This window comes from Callorhinchus milii, unplaced genomic scaffold (assembly GCF_018977255.1).
Source record: "Callorhinchus milii isolate IMCB2004 unplaced genomic scaffold, IMCB_Cmil_1.0 Scaffold2, whole genome shotgun sequence".
NCBI classification, from domain to species: domain Eukaryota; kingdom Metazoa; phylum Chordata; class Chondrichthyes; order Chimaeriformes; family Callorhinchidae; genus Callorhinchus; species Callorhinchus milii.
Genome location: NW_024704743.1, coordinates 59,220,888 through 59,235,808, shown reverse-complemented (window position 1 = coordinate 59,235,808; position 14,921 = coordinate 59,220,888). Strand labels below are relative to the sequence as shown.

Genomic DNA, 14,921 nt, shown 5'->3' with positions numbered 1-14,921 from the left:
TGTTTTAGTCAACTATGGGGAGACGCAATTGTTTTTTTTCTTAGCTTAGGGAGGTTCACTGTGACAAAGTTTGAGAACCCCTGATCTAATCTAGGGCATTCTCAAAATTTCCGCCACTTCAGTGTATCTATTCCATAACTTGAATGAATTCAATAACATTATGCATTCAGTGACCACCTAAAACTGAATGTCGCCCTTTGAGAAACAACAGTAAGAATGTACAGAATTAATGATCCAAAGTTAAACCAGACAACGTCTTGGTCTTATACAATTGAATTCATTGTTCTTCCTCACAATAATATTACTAGCATCCCTCCCCCACCAGGAAGGAAATATTTTAATAATTTTATCGCTCACTCCATCATGAGAAACATAAATAGAATATTTTCAGCATTTTATGTTTATCAAAGTTTCTCTTTGTATGTTAAGCAATTGAATACATACTGTGCTTGTACAGAATAACTAGTAAAATGGCCTTTCCCAGGAAGTGCAATAGCCACATGAGAAGGGCAAATATGCAGTAAAACCCCATTTATAACGCACTTCATTATAACGTGGGTTCACTTATTGCAAAATCACAAGAGAGGTTTAGATGTTCTGCTCATTTGATCTCATCCTTCCAGATTACCTACCTCACTGACCTCCCATCACAGCATCAATCATACACAACAACAACTTGCATTTATATAGCACCCTTAATGTGGATAGCATATCTGAATATATCAAACTGTTGTTTAAATGACTCCAGCTGGAGGGGGTGGTGGGGGTGGCGGTGCGGGAAAGGAACCTCAGTTTAGCGTTATATCTGAATTGAAAGTACATTACTGTGTACTTTTTTGTAGAGAAACAAATAATTGCTTCTTGAAGAGAAGAATTCTCAACCCGCCAATGTCACAATCAATAGCAATGTCACCTACCTTGGAGCCTTGATGTCCCTCTGAGCCTATCTCACCACGTAGTCCAGGGGGGCCCTGGAGAGAGAAAAATCAATTAACACAAAATTTTAAATTTCTATTATTCTAAATTTCCTGCAATAATAAAAAGAATTTGGTTGTAAAATCTTAATGAAAATATTAATCTTTTCAGTGGCGAAGATTTGCAACTACTGTCTATTGCTCTAGTTTAGTCATTGAATGCTCTGTGATGAATATCCTATGCAGACATTTCAGTGCTGCTGTTTATAGATGTTTTGTGCACCGTTTGTTAATACTGAAGATAAATCTTGATTTGTTGCTATTGCTAAAAGTTTTAACTTATATAAAAAATACTTGCTTTTCCAGTAATGTGCCTCCATGATATGCTGTTTTTTAATCACTCATATCATTTTGTTTGCATCAAGTCAACAACAACAACAACAAGATTCCATTTATAGAGCGCCTTTCACGTTGGGAGGACGTCCCAAGGCGCTGTACAGTTGGGTCAGGACCCGAGCAGGGGGATAGTAGGTCAGAGAGGTAGGAGGGAGCAAGGCCGTGAATGGCCTTGTAGGTGAGGATGAGGATCTTGAATTCGATCCTCTGGGGGATGGGGAGCCAGTGGAGGGGAGCGAGGGTGGGAGTGATGTGGTCCCGAAGCCTGGTGCGGGACAGTACACGAGCTGCAGAGTTCTGAATGACCTGCAGCTTGTGGAGGGAGGTGGCGGGAAGGCCGGCGAGGAGAGAGTTCCCATAGTCCAGCCTTGAGGTGATAAAGGTGTGGACCAGGGTTTCAGCAGCGTGAGGGGTGAGGTAGTGCCGTAGTCTGGCGATATTCCGGAGGTGATGGAAGGCGGTGCCAGTTGTGGCGCGGATATGAGGGAGAAAGGACAGCTCAGGGTCGAACAGAACACCGAGGTTCCTGACTGGCTTTGAGAGGTCTACAAAATTTAATGATATCTAAAGAGATCATTATTTTGAAACTGTTTAAAAACATATCTTTATTAAACTACGGGCCACGACCTTTACTCAATTCAATCTATGCATATACATATGATATTTCTTCTTTATTTAGTTCCATGGCTGGTGCTCTATTATGATATTATCACACAATTCAGTAATAATACCATTATCGGCAGCAGTGTAGAGCTCATTGTATGAGATAATTACTATATGCCAGAGGGAAGTTACCAAAATAACTCTATTCCCTGAAGCAATATTTCCACTTTTTGTGGCCTTTCTCAAATCTTTCCGGTTGAATATTTGCTTCTACACATTTTACTTCTCCCCTGTGTTGTGGATGCCTTGACCTGAATGCAGAAACATTACTTCAGTGTGGGAGCAGTAAACATATGGAACAGGCTCACGAGGTAAATTGTGGAAGCAGAAAGTGTTGATTTTTTCAAGAACAAATTAGATAAATTTCTGTAAGGAAATAATATCTCGGGATACAATGTATAGTTTGGGACATGACCTATTATGTGACTGCCAGGTTGGTGGAAGGCGAACCGGATGGACCTTGGTCTTCTTTCGCTTAGCAAATTCTTATGTTTTTATGTTCTTATATCCTCTCCCGCGCTAAGGTCCCTATACCCATCACCCCCATCCTCGTTGAGCACCAATGGTTCCCCATCCTCCAAAGGATCAACTTCAAGATCCTCATGCAAACCTTCAAATCATACCATGTCCTGGCCCTTTTCTATTTTCAATCTCCTCCTGCACTACACTCCTGCCCATTCCCTTCAGCTACAGACTGAACTGCAAACATTCCTTGCTCCACTCCCTCCCACTATTGGTGGCCGAACTTCCAATGACTTTGTTCTGAAACTAACGTACTTCTATCTAGAGAGGCTCTCACATAGCAACTACTGGTGTCTCACTCAAAAGAGTAAAAACTTAAATTTATGGACCTCATATGAAACATAAGGCTTTGTTATTATTGGAAAACATAAGATAATTTATTATAGAAACTGCATCTTATCACAGTACTTCTCAAGAATAAACATCTCAATTATCTGTTCCTTAGGACATTACACTCATAAATTATCCAGTTAACCAACAAAAATAAACCTTTTTCAAAAGTTCATTTTTAACATACATTTCTTCCTGTTAATGTGCTCAATGATGGCCAAGCCTTCAGCCACTATATGCTGCTGCTGGAATTCTCCTCCCAAACCGCTTTGCCTCACTCCCTCCCTGCCTTCAAAACCATTCCTAAAAACATTGGTCAACATTCTAAATTCTCCTTTTCCTGTCCCTCCGCCTTATTTGATATTTTAATCTTGCAGTGTTATCTTACCTATATCCAAGCATATAATACACACCCACGTGCCTACACGCTCACACAAACGCACACCCACTCGCAAACACTTACTTAAACATACCCAGTGTATTAATCATTCATGTTTGAATCTGAGGTTAATACTAAACAACAGCAAATTGCATTTTGTAGAGAGTGCGTGTTTACATTGGCTAAAGCTATTGTCATTATAACATTAATGTTTTCTTACCAGTTCCCCTTTCATTCCAATTGGACCCAGTGGTCCTTTGGGACCCTGTAACAATTATGAGACGGTGTCAAACATGTTTCAGTTGCAACTGTTTTGAGTAAAGTTGAATGAACACATCAAGAAGTATTGCACATTAATGGAAGATTAATGAAAACAATAAAAGCACAATTTATCAAGCAAAGGTGTGATACTTGAAGCAAAAATAAACAGTTTGTAAAGGGATTGATCAGTTATAGGGCATAAAGTGCAATGGTTCAGAACAGAATTGCAAAATATCAATTGTCTTATAGAATTTGTGATCAAACATTGCATTATACTTATAATCCTAATGACGAGTCGCAGATGTAGGCCCCCTCCTGACTTTGGCACAATCTGGCCGCTATCCTGGTAGCGGGCTCCTATTCTTGTTTGGATATTACAGCTGACGGCTGCAATGGGTACAAATTGAGTTAAACCAGGATTCTAGGAAGATGCAATGCAATGTGCAATCAGTGATCGAGAATCTTCAGACCCAAACCTTATGTCAAAGTAGTCAAGAGAGGGTGGGGTGAAGTGGAGGATCACATCACATTTTTTTACCCAGTATTATTTACATAGTCCTTTTCCTTATTAGAGAAATACATTTTAGCCATAAGAAGACATAAAAAAATATATTTGGTTGAAATATGTTAGATGTTTGCTACAGTATATACAGTCTTAATGGACAACTGCTATCCTTACAGCTCAACATTTATAAATGAACAATTAGAAGTTTTTTTTATTGAATTCATCTTTTTATTGAATTCATCTTTTTATTTTGCTATTTTATGCTATAAAATATTAAACACTACAGAAATTTACACTTGGGCTTGCATATTACTATATTATAATAATAAGCTTTGAATTTGATATAGCCCTGTAGATATAGTGTCTTCTAGACGTCTCAAAGCGCTTCACAGATTATACTGCAAAGTGAATTGACTGTATATTTTGTGGGAAAAACACATTATCACTACAGTATATTACTGCAGATAATTAGCATTAATTTACTTAATGTACAATTTCTAATGTGAAATAAGTTTGGACAGTTCAATCCAGATCCTGGTGGGCTTTTAATTCAGTACTCCATTAGTTTGTTACTCACAAAGCCCACAAAATAGTTAGTGTCGTAATGGGAAGCATCATGTTAGTGTAGGAATGGTTATTCTGCTGGGGTTTGGTTAGAATCGAGGAGGCTGTAACATAGTTCATTCTGACTGAGTTCCCAAAATAGGAAAATGAGCCATTTTCCAGCACTAATAAGAACAATCTTTATAGAGGTTATTTTTTTGTTAGTGCTTCACATAACATAGCACTTCACAGGGACTGTTTCGGATGCTGAGCAAGGGAAGAGGCAGTAAGCACGGTCAAATTGGTACTAACATCACTAAATATAGGAACACGAATATAATTTTGCAAGATATATTTAATTATAGTACTTATTATCTTTTTGTTTAACCTGACTTACAAAACAAATTGCTACAGATGTGCAGAAGCTGTAAAGTAAAACACAGTATGTTGCAAAATATACCTACTCTGTCACCTTGAATCCCTGGGATTCCGCAATCACCTTTGTCACCCTGCAGAAGGAAGTGAAGAGCTGAATAGTGAGTTTGTTCGGACATTGGTGAGGTGCAAATTTAGTAGGTCCCATGACAATGTCAATACTTGCATTTGCTACAGAGCCTTTCACAGGAGAACGTCTCACAGCGCTTCACCGAATTTACTGTAAAGCGTAATGACTGTGTCTTTTATAGGTGATTTTTATAAAGGCATCAAAAATCTAAAAGTTTCTTAAACAGTGCAGAGGGAAATGAAAGCACTGCAACAGGGCTGTACTATGACACTGTGTGTCTGTGTGTGTTTGCACGCGAGGGTGGTGGTGGGGGGGGTTATCTATGTTATCCTGATGCAATCCCTGCTCTCAATAAAGGACAAAGCCTAACAACGATGAAGTTTCACCCTAAGCTGGGGAGAAAGGGGAGGCACAGTCAAAGAGGAAAGTCTTCAGGTGCAATCTGATGATGTGAAAAAATATTCTAGGACATATTCATTTTGTTTTCCTGTCCATTTTTTTCCCGATTCAATATTTTGCTGAAACACTGAATGTCTGTAATTGATTGCAGTGTGCAGCAGAATAACCTCCTTCTTCAACAAATAATAGCCTCAGTAAAAGTTTCGAGTAACTCGCTTGACATTGGTCACCATAAGTAATCATGGTTAACCTTCAAAATGTTATTTTTCTCACAAACCCTCTCAACAGACAAGCAAGGTCAGTTTTCCAGCTATCTCTTGTTGATTATTCTAAAATGTGGGAGTTTGAGTTGTCGGATATTTTGTTGTTACAGCTGTCGATCTCAACACATTTTTCCACATTCTGATGTTCCATCTACAAAATATGCTGCAGGTGATTTTTACTTTACACCTTTTTTTGGTCAGCTGGGTGTCTGATACACGGAGAAACGTATCACTCTCCTTAAAAGTATCCAAACCAAACCAAATTCCATGCATCTCACCTTATACGTGGTAATCCCAGAGATGTTTATTGGAATGGAATGCGCGCTCCCTCCCTGGAGGGACCCATCCTAGTTACCTAATTCCGGAGAGTACCTTAAGATGTCTATCTGACTTGAATTTTAAAAATCTGCCAAATACTAGATATTTATATCTTTCATTACACAAGCGAAAAATGCCATTGACTGGCCACTGTGGGGCACTGAAGCTTCAGACAGGAAACCTGCCAAGCCATCAAAAGATAAAATCCTCCATTGTACAGGATTTAAACTTCAGCAATTTAACTCACGTATGTGTAAAAAAAATTAACTAAAGCCATTCAATTGTGACAAGCTTTCGAGTTAAGAATCTGTGGCATTATATAAATCACGATTACACAATTGCAATAATTGAGAGAGACGTTGTTACTGAAATCAACTACAGGAAATTTTAAGGTAAAAACTCAGAAAATACAAAGCAATAGCAGTCAAATTTTCCATTACCCCCATCTTATCAAAGGAAAATTCACACTGAATGCTTCGTTCTCCTTTGTGTGCTATACACAAGTGCTTTAACAAATTCACTCCTTTTTCTTTTACCTTTCCCCAGTTCAGTTAATGCCATGTAAAAGCACACATCACATCAACAATTTGCACATGATCCCATGAACAGGAAGAAATATTTATCCCGCAAATTCCACTGTCTTGTGTCATCCTATGAAGTATTTTAACACTATAGAGAGCTTGTCGAGACCTCTCCTAAGTATTTACTTCAGAGTGCTTTATTTTCAATGACATATTATAGGTTGAGTTATTGTGCAGGAGCTAGTTCTGGAGAGTGCTGACAAAGAGGAGAACACACTCCAAGCTTGTCCAAGCCGAGAGAACACTGGTGAGTTTACAGAAGCATCACTTGAGGGACCCCCAAGGTACACATTGGAATTTTGCCTACATGAAAACAGGAGAGTGGTTACTGTGATGAGAATCTATATGGATATTAGAATGGTGAAAATATTATTCAAGTCCTTAGCCTGAGGTCTTACCTTATCACCTTTGAAGCCAGATCTTCCCTGTTGAAAAAATAAAAATGTTTTATCTTACAGACCACATCTTGTGGGGGGGGGGGGGGGGGGGGCGCAGTGGGAGAAGACTTTGGTAACTCACAAATTGTCCTGACAACTGAATCCAGGCAAAAATGGTAACTCTTGCGTTTCTGAATTAAAATTTAATTGTATGTAAGCTTGAGCAGAAAATCTTGTGCCAGAGCAGAAGTAAGTAGTCAATGGTAATTTGTATTACAAAAATTAACAAACTTTATATTTATATTGTACTGCTGTAGAAAGAGATAAGAGAAACTTACAATGAATAAATACAAACAATTATAATGGATAAACCATTGGGGCTGCCAAAGTGCTTCAATGGTTTCCAATCTTTCAAGACTTTCTGGATTCAGTGCTTATACTGGAGGATGGAATGGTAAGCAAATTTGGCACCGTTATTCAAGATGTCAAGAAGGAAGTATCCAAGTCAATATAGGCCGGATGAGTTTAACATTAGTAGTGGGATAATTACTGGAATCCATTATCAAGGACAGAGTAACTGAGCACTTGAATAAGTATAAGATATAATTATCATGTAATTTAATTATCATTGGTATAAATTGACACATCACAGGTCAGAGTTTACAACCCATAGAGTGAAAAGCTGGGATCAAGCACCAAATTCCCTGGGAATTTCACTTGTTACTACCTAAAGAAGATCTCTTTTATCCCAACTCTCTATCGCCTATCATTCAACCAATTTACTACCCATGCCATCCAGTGAGAGACAGAACGGGAAGGTCATGTGTGACAAAGCTAATAGAGTTCTAACCTATAACTACTGAGATGATGGACAGTGGAGGATTGATGGCTGTCATGTATATGTATTTTGAAGGACTTTTAATAAAATTCCAAACAAGATATTCATTATTAAAATGAATGGGTATGAGACTGGTTACACCCTCATAGTATAGCTAGTAAACTGGTTGAAAGATAGAAGGCAGAGAGTTGGGATGAAAGAGACTTTCTTTGGGCAAGAAGAGGGAACAATTGACATTCCCAGGGATTGATGCTGGAGTCCAGCTTTTCACTCCAAATAGTGCTTATTGCAACCGGTTATCTGTCAATTTACATGAGTGATAATTACAACATTGTTGAAAAATGTGACCTTCATGCTCAGTCAATAACTGAAGACTCCCCCACTCCACTCCCAACTCCCTCACAATGGTTGCGTGTGAAGCCATTTGCAGCAATCATTGGACTCGCCAGTCCACACAATGTGGCTTTGGAGTGCTAGTTAATGGGATGCGGATTTTATTCTGATTATTTTGTGTCGAATTAAGATGGAACCAGCACTCCAACACTATAATCTGCCGGCTGACAAGTTCAGCAGCTTCTGCAGGTGGCTTTTTTGACCAACCATGTGACGGAATCAGGGTGGGTAAGAGTTGCAATGAGTAGGATAACTAATGGCATCAATCAGACTTTTTTTTTATTGTGCAATAATTATCGCATCCTATACTGCAATGTTCAACCTAAGAAATCTGAAAAAGAAATCAGACAAAATCAAACTTTTTTTGATAAATTGAAGTTTTAAGTACGATGACATGAATTAAATCAAAGGTAATCTCAAACTATCCTTGGAGCTGTTTGATAGATGCAGTGCAGGAGCAATGGGCTTTCAATACCTATGAGATAGCTCAGTGGGTAGAAATTATATTATTATTGTATGGGGATAAAAAGTATTTTTTNATCTCCCTTCCACTGTCTATCAATTTCCTTCAAGTCACCTGTATGGTTATTATTGGAAACTAGCATTTACTCAGTAGATGTAGAAATCAGAAGTGTACTCACGTTTTGCCCATCATTTCCAGGCTCTCCCTTAGAACCATTGTTGCCCTATTGAGATAGAATCCAAAATAATGGCTTAGCATATTTACATAGCTTTTAATAAGTTTTGAAATTCAAAAATATTACCTATCACATTAATATCACACTAAGTATCTTGACAATGCATTAAGTGTATAAAGCAGCTAAGTTCAGAGGCATATCTTGTGGATGATGATAAGGAAACCGTTAAATCTTTTTGACAGAGTTGAGGATCTGTTGAACTGGAGGGGATAAAATTGACTCATAGTAGTGGAAAGGAAACGGAGGGAGTTCTTTTGCCAAGATGAGAATTCAATGAGAATGGGAAGTCAAAGAGTTTAGCTTTCTCTTTAGGAGCACTAACATGGAAAAAAAGAACTTGCATTTTTATAATGCCTTATCATGTTAACGTTACTTCACTAGTATTTACTCTCACTGTAAAACTGTTTTTGTAGGTAAACATGGGAGCCATTTCTACTAGCGAATACCCACAAAGAGTCATACAACAACAACAACAAAATTACATTTGTAAAACACCTTTCACATCAGGAGGATGTCCCAAGGCCTGGATAGACAGAGTTTCAGACCTGAGCTGGGGGTCGGGGAATGTGAAGGGCGGGGGGCAAGCAGGGAGATCGAAAACAAGGTTGAAGATTAGGGTCTTGAGATGGGTCTTGAAGGAGGCAAGGGAGGAGATGAGGTGGAGGGACTGTGGACCTGGAGTTCCAGAGGGTGGGGGCAAAGTGTCAGAAGGGGTGAGCGAGGCAAGGGACGGGAAGCAGGTCAGAACCCGCTGAGCGGAGGGAGCGGACAGGTTGGTAGGGGGTTAGGGGATCGCAGAGATAGGGGGGAGTAAGATCATGGAAGGCTTTGAAGGTGAGAACCAGGATCTTGAACTGTATCCTCTGTGTGATGGGAAGCCAGTGGAGTCGGGCGAGGATGGCGGTGATAGGATCATTAGTTCATCTGAATGATTGATAGCCAAGACATCGGGAGAAACTCCCTTCTATTTTTAAACAGCATCATGGAATCTCCCACTGACCTACTTAGCCAAAACAATCCCACAGTCCTGTCAAAGAGCAATAATGTTCTAATATGAGTCTGCTAAATCCACAGTGTGTGTGTGTGCGGTGTATTTTATGTTTTCTAGAGAACAAGACTTAAGAAACCTCAATAAAGTTGATGTATTAATTAACCAATCAAATCTATTAGGAAACAATTTCCACCCCAATATAACGTAAAAATCATGACATTGGTTTAACGGGAATTCTGTCTACACTTAAAGAACAATCCCCAAATAAAGACACTTTTTTTGATTTTTTTTGTTTAACACATGTGCCACTTATGTATCCTTCCAATAGGATCTAACTGGTTACTCTTCAAATGTCTAAATAACCAATTCCTTACTTTACTTGATTCCTTGATAAGTATAATTTTATTAATCTGAATAAAATCATACCAATGTTGCCAGGTGTTACACTTTACAAAAATATTATCACTTAAAGTGCAACCATTGCAGACAAGGTCACCTGCTGGAATGTAAGGGTGGTGAGCACCTCCCAATAATGAATGCGGTCACGTTTCGACCCATTGCATTCCAAGCAGAAGCAGTAATCCCACTGAACTGAAACCATCATACTTTGATAGTCTGCTGTTGGCATTGATAAATGATCTTAGCCCTGAAAAGCAATTAAAACTGTTACAGGATTCAATTCCCTTAGAAGGATGGCTTAATGATCGCATTTATAAAAAAGCATTTGTGGGGCACATATTAGCTGTGTTTGGACAACTAGCCTTAGTCTCCCTGAAGGCACCAACTCAAGTATCTGTAGATTAATTTAATCTTGACAAATTTTCTAGTGTCATGTTTTATATGCCCATATTATGAACACTAATTAGAGAAGAATTATTTGAGAAGTTAAGAGGTAAGCACAACTGCATCTAAATCTGATTCCGAATTCCACTTGTTTCAAAATTCCTGTAGTTTTGAATAATTTCATATTAGTATGTATGGAGATAAATAACAATAATGAACTGAGGACAGTTCAATGTATTACAAGATGGCCATATTACAATATAGAACTGTAAGCTATAGAGGGAGCATTAGGCTTTTGGACCATTACAGTAAGTTTTGCTAATTTTCACTGATGAATGGCAGAATTAAGCAATTTATTTTCTCTGTGGTGGGCAAATAACACTTTATGGGAATGCACTTACTCCTCATTGTGAATCTAGTTGTACTCAGGTGTGGATTACAAGCAGTGTTTTGAATGTCTATATAACCTCATATACATAAAACACAAATTACATTTACATTCACATCAGGAGGATGTCTCAAAGTGCTTCACTTTGAAATATTTCACTTTAATTTTGAAATACCTTTTTCAAAGTACATCAGACATGATGGGCCAAATGACCTGGTTGTGTGCTATGAATTTGTTTGGTTCTATGAAAGAATCACAAAAGCAAACAGCTGAAAAGCAGCAACAGCAACATCATGTAACTATGACATGGTGTAAACTCTCGACTGTCCAGTGCCTTGTGACATCCTCCTGACGTGAAAGCACTATATAAATGCAATTTGTTGTTCTTGGTGATATAACTCAATGACTGACTTCACAAGGACAAATCCAATAATTAACCCTTTAAAGACTCATTGTAATTTAGCCCTTGAATGAGAAAATATGGGGATGGGAATATTTTTCTACGCAAAGGGCTTCCCTATCTCGCTTTAAAAAAATCACTATTTCTTAGCAGCACGTGTTTTCCCGTCAGCGGAGATTTAATATTTTTACAGCAAGTGCTCCCTTAAGCATCACCTCTCCTTATGTGAACCTGCAAGTCAGAAGTAATGTAAATTGAGTAAAATAGCTTTTCTGTACCCTTCCTCCTTTTGAACCTTTTTCACCATCCCTTCCGCGTTCACCATCTTCTCCCTAGAAAGTTACATTTAAATGTTAATACATTGCACCTTAACTTTTACTGAACAAAGTATTGTACATTTGCAACAATGAAACAAGATGTGCACAATATATGGCTCTGCGTGTTAAAAAAAAGTATCCTGTTTTTCTAGGGGTAAACAGGTCAATGTTTGCCAATAGAGAAAAAAAAGTTTGAATCTCAAGAATATTTTCCCAGCAGAACTCCTGGTGTGACTGTTGCTATATATATACATATGTGTGTTTGTGTATATACACAGGGTGACCAAAATATCATGATACCATTACAGTGTCTAATAAGTCTTAAAGAAATTATGATTTTTTTTAGATAAAAGGGTAGTTATCACAGCTTTTTGGGTCACCCTGTATATATATAAGAAACTACATCAACTGATATACAAATGATATTTGTACAGAGCTTCCTGAATTTTGTCTAAATCGTGAAACATTTCAGTTTTAAATCAAATGCTCTGTTTACATATTGACAGTAAACGTTTGGAAAAGATGTATGTCATTTTGCACAGCATTTGATGACAATGAGCACAGCCATATGATCCTAGCCAATAAATACAATGTAAACAAGCACTTTATTCAGCCATAGACTCGATCGGCCACAGAGCTTCCTCCTGTGTTGTCTAGAATTCATGATTCCCAGAAGTGTCCCACTGTTTGTTTGGCATTGGCTGCAGCATTTCCGAAACACTTCAGGAAACAGCTTGAAGCTGTAGTCTGGGAATTACAGTACTTAATAGGGGTTATTTTAAGTGTGAGGGTGCTTCAATATTCCACAATATATTATGTAAACTCTTTTTCAATGTCCTCCTGCAGATTGTGACTGACTGATATCTTGAATAGCTCCTCCATGGGATGATGGTATTCATTTCACTGAAGCTACTCCCCAATGAGTCAGTTGGTGCAGTGACTTATATCTGAACCACACTGGGTGTGTTAGGCACAAGCAACACATTGTATAGGGCCCCGAGGCAGTGAGGGGGCTCCTGCCATCATGACTCAGTTACTTGATGGTTCACAAGCTCTGGACCGGGCTCCATGCCACTTGTACAACCCATTGAAATCGCCTCCCAGCCAGCCTAAGCTGCTGGAGGCTGGTTGTGGGGAGTGGGGCACTTAGCCGGATGCCCTCCTCGCTGCAGCCAATCCACAGCTGCTCCAGGCCCACACCAGCCACCCTCCAGCCGATAGCCGCGCTGCCAGGTAGGACATGTACCCACTAAGTTTGACTGCCCGGGGAATCACTGCCAGTTTCCTGGCACCTGAGGAGCTTGAGCTGCGTCCCAAGCAGCCAAACGCAACACTGGTAGTGATCAAACTTTGCATGTGGCCCCCATGGGACAACCCCCATTGGGGCCCCTGCTGAACCTTACAGACAGGGAAACTGAGTTCTCATACCTGGCTTTGCTGAGCGAGCTGAATACACTCGATGGAGAAGACTGAAGGTCAAGAGGACACACCTTAATAGTAGTGAATTTCAGGATAGACGTCAGGAAAGACTTCTTTACACAAAGGGTATTTCTAAATCTGTAAATTAAACTGATAACTCTGTTCACCTATCAGAGATATTGAAAGGGCCACATTTGCTGTATTGTTTCACCATTATGCTTGTTATACACATGATACGAATGACACTCACTTCTGATATAACGTTTTATAGTGAAACATTTCCAAAGCACTTCACACAATCTGTCCCCTTGTGATTGTTGCAATACAGGCAAATGCGACATCTAATCTGCCCCTGCAGCACCTGCTAATCTGCTTTTCGCTGAATTTGGATGAGAGACAGGAATATTAGCCAGGACACATTAGAATCTCCCTGCTCTGCTTCAAAATAGCACCATGGGATTGTTAAAATGCACCTGACTCATCAGAAGAGGCAGACAATATTGCACGTGCAGTGGACACATGTTGCAATACTAAATGAAATTACTGATTCATTACAGATATACAGAGATTTTATTTTTGTTAAATTATTAAATAACCCATCCTGACTTGTGTTAGTTGCAATAGGATAATTTTTNCCTCCATAAATATGTTCTACTTGCATTTGTCCTCAGGTTGTGCATTCATAAAAATGAACTGAAATGCTACCCAGAGGCTTTGTGGCAAATACTATGATAGACACACTAACGTAGAGGAAAATCTTAGTACATGACCTCTCCACATACATGAGAAATCCGTTATAACTACACATTAATCGTTTCAGAGTAACGTTAATGGGCACCCACATGGGGGTAGAAACACCAGCTGGGTCTAGATTTACTAGCATTTTAGAGTGTGTAGGATTAGGCAAATTATTGAATTCAGTCTTAGATATGAAGTCGGTTTTACTGTAGTTCTTAAAAGGAACTTACAGAAAACTGGCTTAAAAATGATGGTTATATTTAAAAATGTTACAAATTCTGAATGCACTAAAATATTAACTAAATATGAGTAAATCTAGACCCAGATAGGATTTCGCCCCAGTAGCTCCTTGGCAGTAGCTGTTTTGTCCCAGGAATCCTTGAGAATTGAGAGCAAAAGGGCTAAAAGGGCTCCCAGCAGGAAATCTATGTGCAATCTTAAGGCTGAACTGTTTGGAACACAGGATGGACATCTTCCCTGGGGATATAAACAACCATCAAATTTAATTGCTTTTTTAAAAATGTATTTTTTGGGGTTAAATCTTGCATTCATCAAAGGGTGGGAAAAGAATGCTAAGGAGCAGATTAAGAGCGACTTAGGTATTATAGTATTTATATATACCATTGAAATGCCTCAAAGCACTTCACAGAAATTATATACAATTGTTGTATATAATTTCTGTGAAATAATTTCTGTGAAGTGCTTCAAGGCAACCGTTTTGCATACAGCACAGCCCTCAAACAGCCATAAAAAATAACCTAATAATAAATCCTTACATTTGATATCGCATCTTATCACATTGTTGAAATATCTCAAAGCGAATCATAGGTTTTTACTGTGAAACGTGGTGACTGTGCACTTTGTAGGTGAACGCAACAGCCAATTTGTACATAGTAAAGACCCACAAAGAGCCATGAATTTAATGACCAATTTTATCTGAGGGAGTATTGTCCAGAACCTTTCCTCTGTTTTGAACATGCACATGATCAGCCATGAAATG

At 38.8% G+C, this 14,921-nt stretch overlaps 1 protein-coding gene across 1 annotated transcript in view; it reads right to left on the bottom strand.

The window, feature by feature from the left end:
• LOC103185989 (collagen alpha-1(XXVIII) chain) overlaps positions 1-14,921 on the bottom strand; it is a 91,105-nt gene that overhangs the window by 62,690 nt on the left and 13,494 nt on the right. The window contains exons 6-11 of the mRNA XM_007904771.2: positions 11,726-11,779; positions 8,829-8,873; positions 6,978-7,004; positions 4,978-5,022; positions 3,425-3,469; positions 918-971 (exon numbers count right to left, since the gene is read on the bottom strand). Of these exons, the coding sequence (XP_007902962.2) occupies positions 918-971; positions 3,425-3,469; positions 4,978-5,022; positions 6,978-7,004; positions 8,829-8,873; positions 11,726-11,779 (270 nt within the window). The remainder of the gene's footprint in view (positions 1-917; positions 972-3,424; positions 3,470-4,977; positions 5,023-6,977; positions 7,005-8,828; positions 8,874-11,725; positions 11,780-14,921) is intronic.